The 25165-nt window shown below is 38.7% G+C and overlaps 1 protein-coding gene across 1 annotated transcript in view; it reads left to right on the plus strand.

Moving 5' to 3' along the window:
* The window catches only part of LOC141811163 (phospholipid-transporting ATPase ABCA1), a 262749-nt gene that overhangs the window by 161144 nt on the left and 76440 nt on the right, over positions 1-25165 (plus strand). The window contains exons 31-34 of the mRNA XM_074699107.1: positions 2189-2287; positions 4799-4988; positions 19989-20083; positions 20617-20722. Coding sequence (XP_074555208.1) covers positions 2189-2287; positions 4799-4988; positions 19989-20083; positions 20617-20722 — 490 coding nt within the window. The remainder of the gene's footprint in view (positions 1-2188; positions 2288-4798; positions 4989-19988; positions 20084-20616; positions 20723-25165) is intronic.

Below are 25165 nucleotides of genomic sequence, written 5' to 3' on the forward strand. Positions count from 1 at the left end.
TGTTAACTTTTTATCCTGTACCGTCCCAATCCCTTTATTGATAGTAAAGTTGACTCACATCCCTCGAGAATCCTATGGGAATTCTGTGTCCTATGGGATTCCCAAAAAGTTGTCAGCCTCTACATCAGGGGTGGCCAACCTGCGGCTTGTGAGCCACATGTGGCTCTTTGCCTTTCGGTGTGTGGCTCTTCTATCTACTATATAGTTATGAGTAGCGGTGTGCCAATCAATCTAAAACGTTGATATACTAATGCCAAAGTTGGGATCAGTATTGATTAATACTTGGGTAATGCGATTGGTACTTAAGTTTCAGTTTCTCTTCTCTACATGTGTTCCTCCCATGAGCTCATCTATCTTCGATCCATCTTCGATCCATCCTATAGATAGATAGATAGATAGATAGATAGATAGATAGATAGATAGATAGATAGATAGATAGATAGATAGATAGATAGATAGATAGATAGATAGATAGATAGTGGATAGATGGATGAACCTTCGTCTCTTCTGCAGTAAAACAGACATTTGTCTTTGAAACAGCCCCAAATACAAATTTAAACACACTTACAAACACAACAAATCTCGCTTTGAAAATTAGAAATGTATTGATTTTCATTTTATGTCATTTCATATATGTGTGAGATACCACGTGTGTGATGTGGCTCTTTGAAGTACCACAGTGATTTTTGTGGCTCTTGGTCTCTGACTAGTTGGCCACCCCTGCTCTACATCACAAGTATCGCATTCAGTGTCTAGAACATAGTTGTTAAAAAAGTTTAATCAGGATTAGAATGATCCTAATATGACAGTCTGCTTTATTGATATCCAGAATAAGATAATCTGTGATTATTTCAACTAGATTTTTCAAAGAAAGTTTGGATCATACTGTTTGTACACAAAAGTGTTGAATCTGTTTACAGTTTTTTGGATTCCGTCTATGCATTTCGTTGTCTTTTGTGTACCAGCAGTCTTTGATGTGCACAGGACAGTTGTGATGTATGGAGAGCAAAAGCAGGCAGAACACGCACCATGTGATAACATCCAGGCTTCGAGCATTTACATGCGAGAGGCTAGGGGGGCATCTGGCTGGAACCAAACCTCGCACACTGCTACTATCCCTTTTAACAGATATCTTTATGGAAATAGGGCTGGCTAATTATCTAAGATAAACTTTTTTTTCTTGTGCAAAAAATCTGCCAAATAGTGTTCAAATAGTCAGGCAGCACTCTGGTTTCCCAGCATCTCGGGAACGTGTCCAACCTGATGTTAAACACTTTTTGGTGAATACAACGTCCCAATTTTCAAAAGTTATCCATATCCACTTGAAAAGTTTTGATCAACACCAAGTGTAGCTTTTATCAAAATAAAATCCAGGGTTATCAAATTCCCTTCTGAACAGTCTGATTTCAAGGTTGGAACCTTTGGGATAGCTTTAATCAGGTTACTTCTAAACAACAGGGCTCAGATCTTCATGTATCATTTCCTGTCAGTTCTTCCTTGACATCAAGATCCATTAGAGATGAATGATCTTTCAGGCTCCTGCGCTTTGCCAATAGCAGAGACAGATTAAGCGTCTTGGGGAGTGTTAATCGATTGTGACAAGAGACAGATCACAGAACATTTAATATCCTAACCAACTTTGATAGAAGAGAAATTAGAGGACTTGAAAAGTCTAACTAGCTGTGACATAAAACTGCATCGTAAACATAATACCACACTTCGGGGATCTTTGTCAATCAGGCTTGTTGACCTGGGAGAACCTGTCTTTCATCACAAGATTTTCCCTCTGACTCAGAATGTATCACTGACTGAAGTGATCTCAGGGCCTCAGATATCGAGAGATCTCTTCTGTTCAGACCCACGGATAGATGTGAAAAGTCAAACTCAGCTTGTGCTGCTTCGCCTACTGTATATCAGCTTCTATCGACTCTTGACTGACTCATCTCTTTTCAGAATCTGTGATCTTGACTCAGAAAAGCCCCCAAAGAAATGTGGTTTCAAATATCAAGCATGTTGATATCAAGGCTGCACGGGTCAGTCGAAAAATCAATGCAGCTGTTCAGGAAGAAAGAGATATCATGGTCTGAGCTTTCTCTGATACCTCTATAAGTGGAGGAAAACATCAACGTACTCACCCATTGATGGATGATGAAATCCAAATGACTTATTCTGTTCTTATTATTCACAGCAAAGATCTACCTGACAATGCCGAGGTGTCTCGTGTGGTGGAAACCCTTGTGAACACACCTGGCTTTGGAACTCGCTGCATGGATGGAAACCCCATACCGTGAGTGTTTCTTTAATGTTTTTGATAGCGTATTTGTTTAGCACACTCATTTATGCCAAATGTAAGCTGTACCCACGATTAAAAAACAAGAAACAGAATTTACAAAACAAGCACTTTTAATAGTTTAAAAAGCCAAACTAACACCCTGATCAGAACAAGTTAAATAATGAATGAACCTCCTGAAATTCAGATATGAGTCAGAGTAACTGTTGATTTCACAGCACTCCCACTACACAAAGGTTATGAGGTGCTTTGAAGAAGTTCAAACAAATATAAAAAATCTTCAGATGAACTATTTCTCTTTCAACACTACTGTTTTCATGTTGTTTGTACAAAATGTTTCAAATGTCTTGAAGGTACGCACCACCACCTCAGTCAGATTTAATGTCAGAACATCTGTCAGTCAGGAAAATGATGAAAATGAGAGTAAATCAGGCAAACTTGTAGTTGAATTAAAAGGTACTTAGACTCTACAAAAATGTGGACATGGACGTGACAAGGAATCAAGTTTTCTTACACTGATTTGACACTTGTGTCAAAGCTGAGGGAGGAAACCAAACAAAGCCTGTAGAAAATGATCCAAAACTAATCTTCAATAGATTCTACTTAAAATCAAGCCCAGTGTCTGAGACCAGGGGTCTCAAACTGAAATTACCTGAAGGCTGCTGAGCATCCACTTTTGTCACAAGGGGGCCACTTCAGGTGTTCCACAAAAAAATCACACCTGAGAGCGCTCCTTCTCAGACAGCTGGGCCACATTTTCTCTCATTATGGTTTGAAGAAGGACATTACTAAGTCTGGACCTATTCTTTGATTTCTCGCCTTTCTTGCGCTCTGGAATACATTTTGTAGCATTGACAGCTCTTTCTTTAGCTGTGCTGCTTGTTGTGTCCACACTTTGTTTACTGCTCTGCAGGTTTAGCATCTTTCTCTTTGCATATGAGACAAGTGTGATTCCCCTAAAGCTCCACAGAAATCCTAACTCATCAACCTAATCAACCTGTCTTTTAGCCTTTGAAGGCGACAAATTGATTAAACAAGGTTTGAAGGATGTTCGAAGCTTCTTTTTTTTCCCTCTTGGTTTAATGTGGTGGTTATGCTGCATTCAGGGTCGACTTGGTAAATCAAATAGTTACTCTCTGGTCCCAAGTGCTGGAATTTTCTCACTGGAAAAACTAAAATCTTATTGATTGTTTATGTCTCATTTTTACTAGAAAATGTCTTTTTAGACTTAATATGAGCCACATTCACCTGACTAGTCTGGAAAAATGTCTTTTCACGTATTCCATTGCAAGATTTTTTTTGTACATGTTACAAGCAATCCAGACCAAGACACAAGACATTTTTGGACTGATCTAGAGAATGTGGCTCATATTAAGTCTGAAAAAAAAAGATCTAATTTTTACTTAAAAAAGGACAAAAACACTTGATAAGATTTCACTTATTTGCATTGCAAATTTTTGTTTTGCCTTACATAACCAGCACATAAAAACAAACTTTGCGGGTCTTGTTTTAGTCCCGTGAAACTAAGTTTATTAACTTCACATGGTAATATTGCCACCTGCTATTAAGGGGTAATAAGGTGGCACACAGCTGCTTTACAATAAAAAAATGAATAGATAAAAAAATAGTTAAATAAATATAATAATTAAATGAATATAATAAATAAATAAATAAATAAATAAATAAATAAGTAAAAAGTTAATAAATAAATACAAAGATAAATAGATAAATGAAAAAGATAATAAATAAATAGATAAATAAGAAGACACTTGAATTTTTTTGTTTTTACTTTTTTTTTCACAATTTTAACTGTGCCATAGCTGAGGATCCAAATTGTTGTTAATCAGGACAAGTGAACCTTTTTAGCCAATGAACTGTAAAAAAAAAATAAAAAATAAGATTAAAAAAAATGCCAAGCAAATTTTTTACGAGCCACTTTCATCTGACAATGCCCAGAAAAAAAACATCTCAGATATGAAAAGACAAGAATTATGTCTGACATAATAACTTTCTTATTTAAAGAACCAAACAAGTCTTTCTTTTAACTAATTGGCTGATTTGATTTGATTTGATTTGATTTTATAATTTTTTTATCAAGCAATTCTGGTGTAACTTATGTTTTTAATCTTTTGAAAAAGATATTTCTAGAGTTGTTGAGTGAATGTGGCTTGTCTAATAAGACAATTTTACTTAAAACAGAGAAATACTTGCCTGCAAATCAGTTAATTTACTGAAGACACCACTTTACAGCTAGTATTGAGTTGAAATGTCACCAAAGTCTTGTCCAGACCAGATTAGATTTCCTACATTTGTTACCATGGTGATTAAGTCAGGTTAATAGAAAGCAAGCTTTGTGACACTGAAACCTTTACTCTAGAACCAACAGATCTGATTATTCCCGGCTCGTCAGAGTTTCCTGTGCTTTGTGTTTTTCCTACTTGGAAAATGTGACTCCTGCATCAACTTGTATGATCATACTCCCCCCTGTGTTTTTTTTTTTTTTTTCAGGAAGTTACCTTGTTCATCGTCTGGCTCTGATTGGTTTACGCCATCTGTAGATCAATCCATCACTGACATCTTCCTCAATGGCAACTGGAGCATGTCCAACCCCTCCCCTTCCTGTCAGTGCAGCACGCCCAGTCGGACCATAATGTTACCTGACTGTCCACCTGGTGCAGGAGGGCTCCCTCCACCTCAGGTTAGTCTGCTACACTAAAAGCTATTGTGCCTTATTTTACACGGGCGCTGAGGCAGTTTGAGTGACAATTATGTGACTCTGAGGTCAAAGATTTAATGCCCTGGAACAGACGCCGTGTCGCTCTGTCTGAGTTTCCTTTAGAAAGACAGTTAAACGCTGCCTCAGCCACCTGGGGTTCTGCTCCCAGCTGCCTTTGCTTCTCGGACCACCTAGTGAATGTGCGTCACAGTTAAATATGCTGCACCAAAAAGAGGTAAAAAAAAAAAAAAAAGTCACAAAATAAGTCTGTGACACAACAGTGCAATGAAAAATGCTTGTCATGGAAGCTTTTGGCTGGGAGTGTGAAAGACCCAGTCAGCATCATTTTGATTTGGAAATGTTAAGGTACTTACTAACAAGGGATTTGCATTGCATTGCAAAATGTAAATCAGTCTTTTGTGCTGCCTTTCTTTTGTGGGCTCGCGCGCGGCCATGAAAGTAGGGCCAAAATTGATTCCACTGAAAGCACACTGAAATGTCCATTGAGAATGATTCAGCCTGTTCCACATACTAAAAATTCATAGAAAATATACCCATAGTGTTTCCTTTTACTCAAACCCCAACCTTGCAGCACCTTTTATGATACTCCATGACATGCACTGCCAGCAAGGACTCCACAAAAAACCTTCCCCTTGCTTCTCACATTAGGAGACCTGTTGGGTTTACATGTCTCACCCTCCCCCAAGAAGTCAATACCAATCTTTTTTGGGCCATTACTTGAGCAATATACATGACCAGATCTGTCTAGGGCCAATGGTGCAAGGTCTGACCTGCAGAGGCTTGATCAAGGCCGGTGATCGATACACGGGTTAGACACCCTGCATCCCCATCTGCCACCCCTCCCTACCTCCAACCTCCACCTGCTGACTGAGCCAATCATGATAAGGAGACAAAGTGGTGTCTCAGTTGAAGCTAGCTTGTTTGCACCGCTGCCTCCCAATGATAATGAGAAAGCCAAGCTTGAGAGAAAACAGACAGAGAAGCTGCCACCTCCACTCCAGTGTCATTTTATTAGAGATGGCTTTTGTCTGTTTACTCAGCCTGGGTGGCATGCGGCTGCATTTTAAGAGATTTAAAGCTGAATTTCTCATTCCTAACCCCCTCCCAAATCTGCCTGTATTTTCTTCCTCTCAATCCTCAAATGGTTGAGAAATTGCCCATGCTAGTTTACCGCAGATGGAGGGAGGGAAGCAGAGGGAGGGAAAGTTCTGGTGCTTGATACCTGAGATTTGGCTGCAGACTTACAATTTCACACCTTCAGCCTCATTTTCATACAGACGAGCAGTCTCTGGTGATTTGGGCGAGCGTAGGCACTTCTGTGATAATGCACAGTCATGCTGCAGATTGGATAGATTTCTGCTCAGACACACCAGCGTGCCAGACAAACCGCTATTTGGCAAACTGAGTCTAAGTCCTAGCAGATGTCTCCGTCAGACTAAAGCAGAATTCATGCAAATGATTTCAAGAAGTTTCAGTCGTTTGAAGGCATTGATCTCACACAGACTGAATTGTCAGTCCGGATGGATGGCAGACGTAGGAACAGCATATGTGTTTTGGTAAAGAAAGAAAGAAATAAAGAAAGGCAAGAAAACTATATTTGTGTTTTTTAAAACAGGTAGACAGAATAATCCCTGTAAACTGATCCACCAGTTATTCTTTCCATCTTTTCAAAAACTAGGACGCGTGCCTGTATGAACAGAAAATCATGTCAGGAAACCCTTAAAAAAAAAAAAAAGTGGTCGGTTTGATCATGTTAACCAAACATCATTAAACATCATAACATCATGCTTAAAGTATTAACTAAATGAAAAGATAGGTGACACATCTACTGTACAAAATTGAAGCCAAAAGTGAAGCCAAAATATCCAACGGGGAGTACAAACATCACACACAATCAGAGTGAGAGTTAGCGCTCCAAACGAAAGTTAGGGATCAACTTTTAGTGCAGCATTGTTGGCAATAACTTAAACATGCTTGCAGCTTAGTAATAAAACAGCATGGTAGTTTGAAACCATTTCATGGTTAGAAGAAAACTAGGTTGTAGAGCCCCCACTTGTATTCTGCTCTACCAGTCAGGAGCAAGCAACACCTTTTTTTTTCTTTTTGTCAACAAAGCTGTTGATCATGGCATTTTACTTCATGCTAAATATGAAGTTACTTATTTTCTTAGAAAGAGAGAAGAATAATTGTACACACATTAGCATGAATTAGCATTGTAGTGTCAAATGACTGAAAAAAAAGAGAATTTCTTTCTTTCTTTTTTTTCTGTCACATTGTCCATTGTGTTCATTGTGTTTTTCCCCTTATTATTTATTTATTTATTTATTTTTTAATAATAATAATAATAATGATAATAATAATAATAATAATAATAAAGTTACTATATTTTGGCCTTGTTATTCCTTTATTTTAAAAGGATAGTGGACAGAGCAGAACAGGGTGAGAACATGAAGTGAAAGGTGCAGGTTGAATTCAAACTCAGGCCATGTCCACACATAGCAAGGCATTTGGGAAACTGCATATATTTTTATACGTTTATGCCTGTCATCCACACAAAACTGCAGCCAAAAGTTTTGGAAAACTCTGGTTTCATGGTTTTGCATGGACGCCGGTTAACAGTTTTCTGTTCTCAAACCTTTCTGCTGAATGACAGCGGCTCATTCTGATTGGCTGGCACAGGTTTTACATCTGGAAAACACTGCCAAAAATGTGTTTGGCGTGCCTTGAACTGCACTTATCGGCAGATTTGCCAGGTGCGTGTGGACGAAACTATCTTTAAAAACAAACAAGGGGGGAGATATTGGTTTTTGAAAATACCTGGCTACATGTGGACATGGCCTCAGGCTTCCTGCTCAAGGGAAGACTTTATTGGCAATTTATCCCAAAAACAATAATTTGATAAAAAATGTAATTTAGAGTATGATAATAATCTTTATCCATCTGATACTTGCAGTGGCCATCATAAAAGTTTAGTTTCATCATGAACACTTATTTCTTGGCTTCACATCAAGAGCAGAGACCTTTCAATGCATCTGTTCCATACATTGATTTCCACCTCCAAAACATCTGCCTCAAAAATTAAGGTATAAAAAACGGCATATAATATGATTTACATTTATACTTTTATTCGCCTACATTCTCTCAAGATAAGTTTGAGTGATATAAGTGATGAAAAATGTGTTTGTTTTGGTATCATAATTAAGCTCATTAATGCAAATTAAAAACACAGGAAACATGGCCTGAAGCCTTTAAAAAAAAGAAAATGCAGGGATTGATTTTTGAAAAAGAAAGTTACAGTATCTGGATGCAAAAATAAAACAGGTCTTATGTTGAAGTTTAGAAAAGAAATTTTTAGAGTGATTTTATCTGGTGGATCTGTTTGCATTTCCTCTTTTTGCAGTGGATTGAGCCAGAGAAGTGAAATGTCAGAGACATGAGACATCTATATAAAAATGACACTGTGTGAAGTGCAGGGCTCGTTTGCCACACTTTTCCTTTCCTTCCAGTCCCCTATACTTCTCCTATACACCATTCCACACCTTGTAACGTGCCAATTCCACACCCTCGACAGATCCGTAAGGCATGCTGAACTTGTGCGAGTCTTGCTGTGAGCTTTTTCATGTGACAAGGCCAATCTGGGGCTGCATTAAAGTAGAAACTGTCTAGGTATCATGTTATGAGATGATCGTTGAGACAGTCAAACAAGAGAGGTGCCCTTTATGTAACCTTTTCCTCTCCCCAACGTACAGTCCTGTTTTATGACAGCACTGTCAAGGACTCCCCCATTTGTTGTGGTGCTAGTTTTATCCGCATATCTTCCCAGTGCCCTTACCCTGGAATCCAGATAGTTCTTTTTCTCCTCTTGTCACCCTATTTCAATTTGAAAAAGACTTTATATTGTGGTATTGTGTGGCATTTCACAGCCCTATCTCCACAAAAAGTGGTGTTGCTGTGTGGCTGAAAAGAAAAGATTTTGATTGCTTTATAAAAAATATTGGAGATGTCCCAATCAGGTTTTTTCTACCCCCAAGTCCGAATCTGAGTCATTTGATATCTGTCAATACTGAGTCCAGATCGATTCTTCTACTTCGATACATCGCAGTCCCAGCTCCTGCCATCCTCTGCTCCACTTTTGACAGAAGGTTATTTGTTATTTGGCTGCAGGTGCTGCCATTAAGTGCAAGATATTTCATTTTATTTTATTTTGAGATTACTGAGAATAATCTAGCCAACTAATTGCAATTAGCTGCAATTAACTGCTACAACAATATACTCAACTTTCAACAACATTCAGCAATTAGTGCTGAAAATTCACTAAGAGCTTGGTCTGAGACCTTCTGACTCATTCTACCCCTGAAGACAAAGAGGAAAAGCTTAAGTGTTCCCTGAACAGATGAGTTTTCAGACATCTCTTAAAAGCAGAAAGGAACTCTGAGGATCGTATAGAGTTGGGTAATTCACTCCACCATTTGGGCACAACAGAGGAGAAGAGTCTGGCTAGAGATTTGGAGCTGCGCTTATTTTCATTTGAAAGTCTTGCCTGATTAAAGACATCAGCCGCAGGATGGTTTAACATTTCATTTTGATTTGTTACATGGTGCCTACCTCTGTTAAAGCAATGGATATGGTGTCCATAATTTCCCCAAAAGAACAAACTTCACCTCAGTTAAGTTTTAATGGGTGTGAGTCGAGAGAAGCGGTCAGTGTTTAAGGTTATGTCAGCCCTCCTTTTGAGATGGCATGTTGTCGAACTGCAGGTTTGTTTGTTTTTTTATTTTTTTTTTCATTTTTTGTTTTCATTTTTTGTATTCATTTTTTTCCTTCAATTTCCCCCTGCCCTCATTCCACCTGTCGGCACAAAAATATATTATTTGTTATTTTTTCTTTCATGGAAATTCTATTTTCAGCATTTGATATGTTGTCTTTTGAGAATTAAAAGTCTTCTTTAATTTTTCTGGAAATTAGTTTCCATGGACATTTCTCCCAACATCCCTTTTACTTTTGGGCATTTTTTTTAATTTATTAATTTATTTATTTTTTATGTATTTATTTTTTTAATTATTTATTTTTGTTATTATTATTTTATAGTAATTATAATTATTTTTATAGTTATTATTATTATTATTATTATTATTAGTAGTAGTAGTATTAGTATTAGTATTATTACTATCATTATTATTATTATTTATTTTTTGGGGGGTATTTATTTGAAGTTATACAAGAATAACTTGTATTTGTAATGTGACTGTATTTTGATTTAATCTATCATGTACTGTCTCTGCACTAATCCTCAGTTAATAATCACACTTGCTTTACTCTACCTTCATTTTCTTGCATCATTTCCTCTTTATCTGTAGTAACATATTTAGTCTCATTCCAGATCCTGGAAACAGATATCAAATGGACTTCTAACCAACCTTAAGGATATTCGATTAGTTTCCCACAGTGGTCAAATTTACTTTGAATTGTTCTAGCGCTCTAAAAGTAATGCGAACAAAGCAGTCATATATATAAAACATTCACTCCTAACTGCTGTATTTTTCATTATGCAACACTCAATTTATTTCCAATAGTCATCTTTTGTAACACGGTGAGCCAGCATGCTTTTCATTTCATCATCTCAGACCTTGAAAGATTTAAAATGCTGTGAGAGTTCATACGGTTAAAAAATGATGGTATGAATTGAGCTGAAATGCTTGATCATAGTCTTTTTCTCCATCCTTTAATGATAGATGCAGGTTCACCGACCCACTACCGCAATACTTCTTCATAAATGACAGTGAATAAATGTATGTAAGTGCAGCCGGTAAGCCCACTCCTCTGTAACCCTTTCCACCTCTTTGCTGTAAACTGTAATCCACAGGTGAGTCGTAACCAATAATTTACAGAGTGAACCGTAGCGTAGTGTATAAGGTCATGCAAAGCAACATATAGTATTGTGTTGTGTGGCTGTCGTACTCAGATACACAGGCCATAGATTTAGAGTTGCTTGTTGTATGGTTTGATAAATATCCTAGAAGTATGAATAAATGTATGAGCTTTTTAACATGCACGCACCCATAACCACAAAGGCGCTTAGGAAGGTTTGCATTAGTCACCTGTAGACGTTGGTCCAATACGTTTGGTTGGGGCATAAATTAATTCAAGTGTAAGGCAGAGACCACCCACTGTTGCAGAGCACACTGTGAGGATGTATTCCCTTTGACCTGAAAGCTTCCCCCTTTGAATAAATCATGACAAACTCCACCAGCTTCCCTCCCCTCGTCTCTTTTTTATCTTTTATCCTGCCCATCCTGTGAATATGCCCTTGAGAAACCACAGAAAAGACAAGAAAAAGAAAAAAAAACAAAACACGGACACCCAACTGCAGGGAGCCACTGCGAGATCATTGTTTCCATGGAAATGGCAGGCAACAGAAATCCCATTATCAATTCTGAGGTATTGACTCGCGTTCACTGGTGATATTTAACCTTCGTAGATGAATAGGCCGTCATGCGTGCAGAGGAATTGATAAAGCCGCCACGTTCAGCGAATTACGATTGATGTCTTTATCATGTGGAGACTGGCCTAACTACGGCTTGCTTGCAAATTACTCTCCGTGGTATCATCTATCAAGCTATTGAAGTTGGCATTGGTTTGCCATTTGTGTGAAAAAAGGCAAATACTCCACTAGTTTAATTTGTTTGTTGGAGGAAAGAGACATTTAGTGGGGGTATTTCTCCTCCCTTTGGAAAAGAAGTGATAACAAAATAATGCTCTAAATGATACAGTGGTTATTGCATTGTCAGTGTATCATGAATGCCAATAGTGTTCAGTAAACATTGTACCAGTCAAAAGAAGCAGTGTTCCTAAAATAAATTGAAAGACTGTTCTACAGCTTCCAACTTCCACATCCAGAGTTTTTGCTTTTTTTTTCTCCACAGTTTTCTTTTTTTCAAAAAACCCTAGAATAGAATAAAAAGAATAGAATGGAAAATACTTTATTTATCCCTGAGGGGAAATTCAGGAGGAGTCACAGCACCAAGAAATCAAAAGTTAGAAAGTGTGTAGAAAGTAGTCCATAATAAAATACATGACAACGATCTCTGTCTCTGTCTCCTGTATCTTGTCTGCTAACAGCAGGGAAAGTTCTCCCAATGTGGCGTTGGTGACAGTGTTAGCTCTGTTAGCCTTGTCTGTGAATAGCATGATGGTACTCTGCCTTCTGGTACTCCCTCTGTTGCTGGGTTAGCACTGCTAGCTTGTCCATCTTATTGGAGATCGATCGTACACTCCCTATAACAATGAATGGAAGGACAGGTCCATGTCCTCACTTCTTAGCTCACACCTGAGAACCAGCACGTCGTCCTCACCTCCTTCTCCCCATCTTGTGGGGAAACATCCGGCCATGCACCAGCTAGCATTGACATGCTACAGGCTGCTAACAGCTGATTTTACATGTAAACGATGTGGTCATGGTTACATGTAGGATCTCCAGACAATCACAGGAGCAAAATTAGTGAAAATTTCATCGAAAACAAAATCAGTTTTTGTGTCCATGACCAACAAATGAGCCATACAATTGCAGAGATGACGAAAAAGAGATGAAAAAATTACAAGAAACGGACAAGGAGGAGAGAGCTCCTGTTACAGGCAGCTTCAACGCAGCGGCGCCTAGCAACAATCATTATCAGTATTAGTCAAGACTTATAAAATGCATTAAAAACTCAAACTGAGGGTGTTTTTTTGTTTTTTGTTTTTACCCAACAACATCTGTTCACAAGAAACAAATCCAGCATATCAGCTCCAGAAACCCAACCAGTCCAGCCAGGCAAAAACAACAGGCTGACACATCCTTTCTCTGCCGGGGCTCTGTTGATTTGTCACTTTGACTCCCAAACACCCGCAGATCCATTTTAGTGTAAAATGACCTGTCCAGAGCCGCCCTCTCAGCAGAAGGCAAGAGATGCTCGAAAAAACAAAAGCAGAAAGGTCAGTGAATTGCGGGGTGAGGTAAACGGTGGATGAGGCACTGGTTTTTCTTTGTTGAGACGAAAAAGAGCAGAAAGGGGGACTGGATGAAAATCTGTCACTGAGGTGGATTTTTACAAAATTGCCACAGCTGTTTTATTGTTGTGGTTATGAATAGCGTGGTTGTAACCCAAGCAGGGTGTTCAGACTACTCTAATCGTGTTATTTTGCTCAATTAAATATGATTGTTGTGATGTGATCATATTGGACATAATCACAAAACACAATGACAGAGGCCTAAACCAAGAACAGCTCCAGGAGTACACATGATGGTATTGTAAAACAAGCTGCCTGTCATTTCAGCTCTAATTGCTTAGAAATATAATGATCTCTTATAAAAAAAAAGGTCAACCAGACAGGCACATATAGACGGAAAGGAATGGGTATGAATCTGAATATGGATTTGGAAAAACAGAGTATGATCTTTTGCCCTTTCCAGAGACTCATTCACAGATGTTGAAGCTTCATTCAGGAATTTACTCTTATATGAAATCAGTTCTCCCCCATTGAAATAAATTGAAACGCCACTGGTTCATTCCAGCCTCTCCCAAAGTATCCTATTTGTTTTTTTGGTAATGTGTTTTTAAATTAAACAAATGTGCTTTAAATAATGAATATAACATGAAACACTCAAAGCAATAGAATTTACTACAGTAAACTGGTTTTATTTAGTTTGATGGACAGCATTTACCTAAGATATCAGACGACTTAAAGATGCTGACAGAGGTGGAGGAGAAAGGCTCAAGTGAAGAACCCAATCTTGTTCCTCATCATTTGAAGTTTTTGGTAGAATCCTGCCCAGTGAGCTCTTTTCTATCCTTCCTTTCCAAATGTTTCTGAAACAAGTTAAGCAAGTGTCATTACAAAGCGCCATTGCTCAACCAGTTACAACTTTTTTTCTGTGAAAGTCTTTTTTTTTTTCTTTTTAAAGTCCGAAAGTTTTTCTAAAGCGCTGGCAGTGGCCCTTTAGAATCGGGTTCAGAACCTATAGCGGGAGGTAGCAACCAAAATCATAGTGATCAGGAGTGACCGACTAGGAGCGTTAGCTATTGGGGTTTAGCCGAGGTTAGCGTCAACGATAAGAGGGGAATAATGCTCGTCACAACACGTTAGCAAACTGGATACCCGAATTAGCCGAGGATAAAAGGCTAACTCAAGTAAATACAGGCTCGTTGTGTCACGTTAGCCTCTAACTAGCCTATACAGTAACCGAATACTATGTAGCCAGGGAACAGCTCACCTTGATGGAGAGTGTTCCAAGAAAGCAACACGAAAAGTGTATAGGCTTACTGAAAAATCAGAGCTGAAACCGGGAACTGCGTTCGGCGAAGTAAATCTTAACAGGGCGTCCGTGAACAGTTAAACAGCGCCTGGCTAGCTTGGAAAGCTGAGGAACTTCCGTCTTTCTCACAAGAAGAAAGCAAGGATGACTTAGGGTTGGTGGGTCGACTGTGACAGCATGGGGCGGCCTGCCCCGACCTGTTTGTCACTGACAGACGTGATGTCATCGAAGCTTCCAGATAGGCCACGCCAAAGCTATTCCCATAGTGAAAGTCCGAGCGAAGTTAGAAAAAGAACTGAGATTTGTGTTTTTGCAATTTTGGTCATTTCTGACCTTATGAACCAAATTATATAAATTAATCATTACAAGTGCAGTGAGTAAATCTTTAGTAACAGGACTTAACGTTTATGATTTAGCACTGTATAATAAAGATTGATGGATTTGTTGACTTCTATTTTAAGATGAATTAAACATGCAAATGCTGCAGGTTGTCGTCAGAGTTGTTGGCGAAACAAAAGGAAATACCACTAAGCTGCTAGATGCATTTCTAATGTTTCGGTTCTCATCTTTATTTCAATAATGTTTGTGATTGAATCTCTTGTGGCAGGCAGATTACCCTGACCTTTACAGAAACTATATGTTATAGAATACAGTTTACAGACTTTGGTTTTTGCCTTTGTGTTACTCAAAACCAAGTCATAAACCCAGCAAAAGAAAGGTGGCGCTACTGCAGGCTGACACTCACCAATGAAAGCCTGGTGTGGCAAATGGTTATACATAGTTTATCCTTCAATTCCATCCATAACACCACCTAAACCTTAGTAGTCTTTTATGGCAGATTCAATAGCAACAAGTTGGTGTGACAAAGGAGATTTCATACAAGTCTGGAAGTTAAGTTTAATTTTGATGAATAAAAAGCAGGGAAATAGAGAAATCAATGTAAGAAAACAGTCGATGAAAAAAAATAAAGTGAGACTGTTTTGGTTGACAATGTAATATACACTGTCCTTTTTCTTAAAAAAAAAAAAAGGACAAAAAATGATTTGTTTTGTCAATTTTCTTTCTTGTCGTCACTCAAACAAAAGTGAAACTATTTTCATCCTTTGTGAAGTTAAATGTGAATTCTTCTATCAAGTGACAGCCTGATACAAACAGCACTGAGATCAATGTGAACCCAGCACCCCGCCTTATCTCTCTGAAGCTCAAGTATGCCAGCTCATTCAACAGATTTGATTACTCCTTAGTTTACATTGCCCTCACCCATGTTTGCTTCCCAAGCTATCAAGCTACAGCAGTGTGCAGAGAGCTGATGCTATGTACAGAATGCCAAAACACACTGATGCTGGTAATGAACACAAGCCCAGGTACTTCACAATCACATAATGTTCCCGTTCCAGTCTTTTTTTGATCCTGGATGTGGACTGAGGCCAAAATGATTAGACCCACACTGACTCTATTCTTGGGTATAAATTCATTGTACACACAGCAGAGAGTAAAAGCTCTTATTTTTTGGTTCTGTTTGTTTCTGAGTTTCTGTGGCTTTTTCAGAAGAGAGGCATGTTTGTTCAGAGATAAGCCAAGGTTGCTGCGCCGTTCATCCTCCTTATCTTTGATTCATAAGCCAGATGGGTCCTCTTCTTCCTCGTCTTTCTCTCACTGTTTTATTCCATGCCTCGTGATTCGAATTCTCCTCCTTCTCCACCTCTTTCTATTTATTTATTTATTTATTTAACTTGCATCTTTTTCTTCTAACCTTTCCTTTTTTCATTTCCTTCTTTCTTATCATGGATTTTTATCTTCATCCTGATCTCTAACATTCTTCTCCTTCTACTAGTTTAACCTGAAGTTATTCCCATCTGATCTTTCACTTTTGCAGTGGAAAATTTGGCTCATTTCTTTAAATTTGAAGGATTGATTTGTTCTGGGGAAAAATAGATTAAAAAAAAAGATAACAGACATTGATGTGAGGATAATGTAAGATTTTCAACACAGTGTTGGCATGCTGTGGTGAAAATTAGCTCCTCTTTATGCCTATTGCTTAAATATGACATGCGATTTCTTTGTCTCCTGAATCAGGCTTTTAACACGGCAGGGTACTTCCAAAGGTTGTTATAAGCTGGTCTTTTCAAGCAGGAAGCATGCTGACTGTATCAACACAGGCCATGTGACATTCACATTGGTTACATGTTGGCCATGCTTTGCAATCAGCCCTTTCTTTAAAGTTGAACCCTAAGCAAGTTCATTAACCCTTTGATGACGGTTGGCGTGAATTTGCAACGTACAGCATCAGGTCTTGGTGCAGCTGAGATGACCTTTTCATCTCATTAATGTCTGTTGATTTGCACATACCAAGGAAAATATCAGATGCTTATTTCTAATAATATGTGTGCTAAAGTCAGATTTACGAATTAATTCAGACAAGCAGTAAAGGGTTAACTACAGGTTTAAACAATGCCAGAAGTTATAGATAACTGACAAAACTGACTACCCTAGAATAATTCTAGTATGTATGAAATTTATTTAGTCTTGATTTCTAATCACTCAGGGTCTTTATATATTCACAGATGTGGTGGTTCGGGGATAAAGTGGAGAGAGTGGAGCTGATGGGAGTGGCACAAAAGGAAAAATGCACAAGGGGAAATATTTCACCTAACCAACGTAGCTGACGAACATGTTGAGAAAAACTGTTTTTAGACTCTTTTCTTAAAGACTTTTAGAAAGGGCCGCGCAGGTGACTACTTTAGCCTAAGTGAGTATAAGATCAAAATACAATGTTCAAATTCAGCTCTTTTTCTGGCTTACATAACATTGACAAGAACGGCTCTTACCTACCTGGGGTCCCTCATCCAGGTCTACACTCCTCTTCTTTCACTATGCTCTGCTTGTGAAGGACACCTGGTGCCCCCAGCCCAGTGTGGCTCCAAATCTCTAGCCAGACTCTTCTCCTCTGTTGTGCCCAAATGGTGGAATGAATTACCTAACTCTGTATGATCCTCAGAGTCCCTTTCTACTTTAAGAGACATCTGAAAACTCATCTGTTCAGGGAACATTCAAGCACTTAATCCGAGCCTTGTCCTCTTTGTCCTCAGGGGTAGAATGAGTCAGAAGGTCTCAGACCCAACTTTTAGTGAATTTGCAGCAGTAATTACTGAATGTTGTTGAAGGTTGAAATATACTTTTGCAGCAAAGAAATAAAAATTAACACAAACTATTCACTCAATAAACGTGTACCTCTCCATGTAAATTGAAAATCCCCAAACATGCCACCACCAAGCAAATTATAGCATGTTTCATAGTCATGTGTCTTAAAAATGATGATGTGACCCAGTGTTTATGTTGCATCTAGTCCATGTGGGTTAGAATAATTAAAAAAAATAAATCAATTAAAAAAAAAATAATAATAATAATAAAAAAACCATTGCAGAAATGGGGCGCAGGTGGATTGCGCCCCATAAGGTTTCGCCTTGAGTGCGTGGCCTGGGTTCAATTCCAGTCTGTAGCCTGTGTCTTCCATGTCACCCCCACTTTTGTCCTTTTTCGGAACTGTCCTCTCCTATCACATGAAAAGCATGAAAAACCTAGAAAAAAATAGTAATTAAAAAAATCAATAATAATCACTGTAATTTGAAAAAGAAAGGAAAGGGTCTACTCCAAAAAAAAAATCCTCTCAGATTTAAAAAGAAACTTTTTTTCACCTAAAACTAGCACGTGAAACTGCTGGTACAGAATGTTCCTTTTCCACCAAATGAAAGGTAGGTGTTCGTTAGTAAATTATGTAACAGTCAGAGGTCTTTTTTAATCTTTATCAAGGATCATTCCGCTAATTAGCAAAGTGTTACCTCTCTAAATAAGCAAGACTAAAGCAGCTTGGCGTTGGCGTGTGTATGCGTGCTCTAGAGCATCAGTCTACACATGGAGTGTATTCATGGCTGTGTCGCACCCTTCCTTAATTGGATGTTTGAATGTACCCATTTATCCACAGAAGGGCATCTAATTAGGGTCCTTTGACATTAGACACAGCTTTCACAGCTTTGTCGGGAGTCCACGTTTCCACCAGGGCCCCTGTAGCTGAGCTTAATTGACTATTATGATAAGGGTAGAGGAAACGTGTACCATGCTACTGTGAACACACACCACCTGCTGAAAACCTTCATCGTTTGCTTGCGCTTCAGTTTTGTTGGTCTTACATCCACGGGAAGAGCTTTTAATGGCTGGCTGAGCAGTGGTCAGACGCTGAGTTTAAAATGCTTCACTACAAACAGGAAAAGTTAAGTACTGAGTGTAAAAGTTTTACGTTCTCACATTAGTAAAGGAAAGGACACTGAGCTTCTTCTGCTTACACGCCTTATACCTCCAGATGAATTGTAAGTTTCCAGAATCACAGGAGGTTTGAAACAGATGCTGGTACTTCTAAGATTAAAAGAGCGGTATTTACCAAAAGACTTTCTTTGCCATACTTTTTCTCGTTTAGGTCCTAGAAGCAGCTTATTTACTGCGCCTATTCATTCGAGTGAGCCCCAGTTTCACTGTAGATAGCAAGTTACACAGAGGCAGTTTTACTGTTAAGTACCACCAGCCTCCTTCTTAGCTTTTTTCTTTTTCTGAACTTTTTTCTGTTAGGAGTTTTAAGTTTGAAGGTGTAGATATCAGCGGTCTTGATTTAGTGGCAGAATCCTCTGAAGGTTGCAGTTGAAGCCCTGATTTGTCATTTTAAAGGCCCCTTCACTTGTCTTTCTTTGGGCGTGGTAACACTGGCCATCTGAACCTTGCTGTACCCAAGTACAGTACTCGCCTTCAACATTTTATTTTATTATTATTATTATTATTATTATTATTAGTAGTAGTAGTAGTAGTAGTAGTAGTAGTATTATTATTATTATTATTATTATTGTTTATATGTTTTTATATATTATATCTGAACTTTTTCTATATTCTATCTGCATTTTCATTTTTTGTTCATGTGGTAAAAAATAATAATTTGTTTAATAAAAGAATATGATGTTTTTTTCAATTTAACATATTTTTTCTTCAGTACATAACCCTGCAATGCTGTGTCTATGCCCAGCATGGAAAATCGCCAACTCTTTCACTCCCTCACAGTCACAAGGATGCATTTAGGTACCTAAACATGGTACCTTTTGGTTTTATGTGAATTGGTACTCAATAGTTTCCATCCATCCATTTTCTATACCGCTTATCCTGTTTAGGGTCGCGGGTGGCTGGAGCCTATCCCTATCCCAGCAATCATTGGGCGAGAGGCGGGGTACACCCTGGACTGGTCGCCAGTCAATCGCAGGGCTGACACATAGACAGACAACCATGCACGCACACACTTACACCTAGGGACAATTTGGTGTGCCCAATTAACCTGGTAAGCATGTTTTTGGACTGTGGGAGGAAGCCGGAGTACCCGGAGAGAACCCACGCATGCACGGGGAGAACATGCAAACCCCACACAGAAAGACCCACCAGCCGAGATGGGGATTTGAACCGGTGACCTTCTTGCTGTGAGGCTGCAGCGCTAGTTGCAAGTTGCACCACCGTGCAGCCCGGTACTCAATAGTTTTGACAGAATTTGGTCTGTACCTATAAAGGTACCTAATTCAGTACCCATACCTATTGGCAACAAAACTTGATTCTGATTCTGATTTTTCTCTTCCCCCTTGCAGAGAATCCAAAACACAACAGACACACTCCTGGATTTGACTGGAAGAAACATGACGGACTTCTTGGTCAAGACTTTTGAAAACTCAGGCAAAAAAAGGTAATTGGTGTTTGTTGTGAAGTTCAACACCGTCTACCGCTCCCGTGCAGCATTTGAAGAGCTTTTTGAGTCTGGGTTTCACACAGCGTTCAGGGATCTAGTAGCACTTCAGAAAGACTCTCCTCAGGCACTTTGGTTTTGGTCACACATGTGTTTATTTATTTTTTCAACACAAAGAGAGCTAAATTACTACCTGGGCTGCTGTTGTGATGTTGTTGCATCCACTTTTAGAAGGTCAGTTGAGTGCAACATAAATGAAAGGACAAAATTCAGCACACTGTGATGGCATTTGTATCTCTGCGTGTTTTGCAGCTGTCGTGTTCTGACAAATCCTGCTGAGCCTTCATATGATATGCTTTCATTTTTCAAAACAATTAGTGCACAATGACAGTAATGAAAAATAGGGAAAAGGGTATGGCTGTTTGTTCAATCTAAGTCCAGGAAAACTCCCTCAGCCATATTTTCTATCAAATATCAGCCTCAAGTTTCTAAAGTTTCCCTTATTCTTTTTTTTTCTTTTTCTGCCTCTCCAGGTACGGAGGAATCTCTGTGGGAGCAGTCAACTCCCAAGTCCGCATGACTGAGGCAGCGATCGAAGCTACGTTCAAGGATCTCAAAGACCTATTCAGCTCATTCGAAGTATGTAACAAACATTAATATTTGCAGAGTCAAACCTGTTGATACTTGAGAATGCATGATTGGCCAAAAGCTTCTTTGATTTGTCCATAAACCCAAAACACCTCCTATAAGCTAATCATTAAAAAACAAGCTTTCCTTCAAATTCCAAACCTGTGGCTGGCTTTTCATGACCACATTTTCTCATTTTTGGCTGAATAAATTCTTGAAATTAAATAAAAGTGGAAGAAGTGTAGACTATATGAGATTGAATAAGTGAAAATAACATGGTTAACAAACATTAAAGCACAAACCAACTTTAAGACTTTTTGCAACTCACTGTTAGAAGACACTTCTAATTAGTATCATTTAAATATTAATTTTGTTTTATTTGAGGTGTAGATTCTTTGCTATTTCTGGTATTTTAACCCTTTCACCGACATTGTAACCACACAGTTGACCATTTTTAGGCACCATTTTGACACATTACAAACTTTGAAAACCTTTTTTCCTACACCTGAAAATCTGTATTCCCCTCACTGAAGAGTGCGTAGAGCTCCACCAGACACATATTTTTCGTATAAATATTTTGCAAGTTTTTTTTTGTTTTGTTTTTTGGAACAAAGTTGATTTTTCCAGAGTTTCCAAAGTGTGACGAGTTCACACCCCAATCAAACCACCAATCAAAACACTTGTTGTTGAGAAGTCACATATCAAAACCATAGACTGTATATAGAGTGGACAGCGTGGCTCCGCCATTTATCATTACCCCATATGGTTTTGAAGCCAAAATTCCTCTGTCACAGATGCAGCCATTGAAGCAGTTGTGCAGCCAGAGTCTGCGTAGTACAGACGATGAGGGATTCTGGAAGAATCTAAGTGGAGCCGGGTGACAAAAATAACAATTACTTTTTTTTTTCAAGAGTCTAATTACTTATTGACTTTACCTCCCAACATATTTTACAATTCCCCCCAAAAATACATAAGAATGGCAGCTGTCAATTATCGTTAAACGTGACATAAAACCTTTTTTTTAACCTCTTATAGCTACTGAAAACAAAACTTTTCAGAACAAAGAGGACCTGAATACAAGGCAGCCAAATAATATCTTCAAATCACCACAACAACAGACGTGAGAAATATTTCTACAGGGTGTATTTTTTTTTTTTTAAGTTTGACCACAGCCCATCTGGAATGACTGGAGAGCTGGATTTTTTTGACTTATACTGCAGCCAGCCACCAGGGGGAGCGGTTTTCCTGGCGACCTCACTCCGAACCGAGCAAGCGGACGTCCATTTTTTTTACAGTCTGTGATCAAAAAATTCAACATTGAGTGTGTTTGTGTCCCAGTGCCCAGCTCTTTACGACAAAAGACATAAAAACTAAAAAGACATCGTTTGGGGGAGAATAGCTGCAGAGATTGAATTGCATCGCCGTTAATGTGCAGAGGCTTTAAAGCGAAAAAAAGAATCAAAAAAGAAAGTAAAGAAAAAAATTCAAAACAAAATATAGAATTTAAGCAGAGCGGCAAAGTTTCTCAAAAACTATGTGGTGAACTCCTCTTCTCCTGTCGAATCTGCAGCCTTCTTTCGAGCAAGCTGCGGCTAATTGGAGCATGCCGTTCTTTGTTCACTCAGCTTTGTATCTCAGACACGGGTGATGATATTTGTCGTGGACGTTTGGACCCTGCTGGATTCTTAATAAACGAGAGAGACGTCGGGAAAGGAAAAACGAGAAGACGAGGTTCAGATTCCCCCTCTCTGTTTTCAAGAGTGTCCATGGAAACAGGCTGTAATTGCCTGCATGGCTTTGAGTTAAAGGAGAAATCTGAGAACACACAGACACACACACACTCAGGGACAGTCCTTCACACCTTTTCAATCACATATTTTAATCTGCTTTTATTCAGTTCATGTTAACACATAATTCACCTTTCCTCAAGCAGAGCTTCCTGAACCTCATACCAGCTGACTGACTCCATCTTTCTATAATTCTGCCTCAACCCTTCTGTGTCTCACACACACACACACACACACACACACACACACACACACACACACACACACACACACACACACACACACACACACACACACACACACACACACACACACACACACACACACAAAGTGGCTAATTAACATTTCAGATTTCGGATGCTCAAGCTTCTCTGAGATCAGCACATTTCTTCCCCCTCAGGCGTCTCTGGCCTTATCCATACCTGGGCCCCCGTCTCTGTCTCCCAGATCTGGACTCTTAATGTGACTTTAATTTGTGCAGCAGTGGTGATGTAACCCTAATGGCCGAGCATTAGCCTTCCCAAGCTCTGCATCCCCTGTTATTAAAGTGCTACACTGACCTAGGGAAATGTCTGGCTCTCTGCTGCTGCTCGGCAGGCACTGAGATGTGAGATGTTAGCGGGAAGCAGGGAGCTTTTGCGCTTTGAGCCACCTGTGCAGACGGTGAAGCAGGCATTGAAATTTCTGTGTAATTGCATTTCCTGTATACAGCAGGTAGGAAAAAATACTCGGAGCTGGAAGTGGTGACGGGAATGAGGAGAAAAAGAGAGCCTGTGTGATGGAATTTATTTAATCATACCAGAAAATGTATCTTAAATAGATGCTGTCTTATGTATCTGCTCTTAATGTCAGTGCTGGTTCCCGAAATGATTTTTAAGTCCCTCCAACTCAATCTTCTTTTTATTAGCACTGCTCAGAGAAATACACCTCTAAACCTGAAATCCTTGAACTGCTGCCTGGCAAGTTCTCAATCAATCTTGATGGAAATGTTTGCCTCTAAAGTGTGACACAGGACTCCCAGACAAGACTGAATCATCAGATTAAAAGAGAAGTTAAGTTTTCAAGTATATGTGCAAAATAAGCTCACCACTTTTTCATCTATCACATTCCCTGAACCTGGACTGTTCTGCTTTGGTGAGTCTCAGTTTCACTGTAAATGCTAAGTTACAAACAGGCTTCACTTGGCTTGGAAAGCTCTTAATCAATATTAGGACCCATTAGCCAACCATCTAACAAAAAAATTGCCTCTCAGGATTGACAGAAGACTTCAGACAAGAATTCTTAAGAGTCCATCGAAGTGTTTTCAGTTCAGCTCATTTCCTTAAAAAATGGCTGAGCTATCAAACCAAAAGATTAGATGTGATTTTTTTTTTCTGTTTATCTGCAACATAAAGGAATGAATTTTGGTTCATTGCATCTTCAAATCACCACTATTCATATGCTCCAGTGCAGGTGTCAGCAACTGGCTTTTAAAGCATTTACGGTTTTGGTTAAGCGGTGCTACAAATGCACCGACAGATTGCATTCGAGTTTAAAATACCCATGTGGCGCTTTCCAGCCAACAAAGTCTCTGGATTCTAGATTTGTAGATGTGTTCACAAATTAATTCAACATTTTCTGGTTCATTGCACTCCCCACATGCCTAGATATCTGCTCTGATGAGTCCCAGTTTTACTGTAAATTAGGGTTGTAAAGAGGTGGTAAATATCAGGTAAATTTTAAGGGAAGTTTCCTGAAATATTCCATGAGAGTTTCAGTTCAAGAATATTTGAAATTTTTAGAGTTTTGTCCCAGTCACTTATAATTAATTTGCCCCAAAATTTGGGGGAAGTTGTGGCAAAGAAATTTTGGATTTTGTTTGCTTTTTTTTGTCTTCTCCAAACGTGTTGTTATGTTAGTTGATTACTATCATTTTTTTTATGATATATACAAAGAAACAACGTATTTGAACATAATTAAACCGACCAGATGCTACATTTATAAAGTGCAACAAATGATATGAATGTATTGTCATTTAAAGAATCAACAGTTTGGGTAAAACAACAGAAAATACATTGGTATGTCATCAGATTAAGAACTTAGTGGGCCAAAAAAGGCAAGTTAAATAAAATGTGTCCTCAATCTTTTCACCTGCAGGTCAAACAGTGCACACTCTCTGCCCTCCCACTATCTGTAGCAGCTAACGCTAACGCTAACGTTGGTTTAATGAACTCCTTGTGCTGGATCATTGCAGCTGTACTGCCATGCCATGCGAGATCATTGTTGTTGATTTACACTCTTTGAGCTTTTACGCAGCCTGAAATACTACTTGGCTTCTCCTGTACCACACTGATCTGTTTACATGTGACACATACAGCCCTACAGCCCAGGTAATCTACACTCCAGTCCAGTAGGTGGTGGTAATGTACCTTAAGGTAGTTGTCTACCGCTAAATAATCAAACAAAAAGGAAGAAGATTTTTTTAAATTTCATCCATTGGATGTTGCAGCCCTAAAAATGTGTAATATTGATACATGTATATGACCAGGTAAATGTAGATAACATAAAAATCTGAATATTATTGTTAATTTCTGAAAATCCCCTTGGGAAGTTTTCAACTTTGAAAACACAGGAATTTTGCACCTTACTGTAAATACTCAGTTACTAAGAGGCTTCACTCCAGTATGAC

Source organism: Halichoeres trimaculatus, unplaced genomic scaffold, assembly GCF_033239565.1.
Source record: "Halichoeres trimaculatus isolate MK-OKI-2021-1 unplaced genomic scaffold, fHalTri1.1 fHalTri1_scaffold_22, whole genome shotgun sequence".
Classification (NCBI taxonomy): Eukaryota; Metazoa; Chordata; class Actinopteri; order Labriformes; family Labridae; genus Halichoeres; species Halichoeres trimaculatus.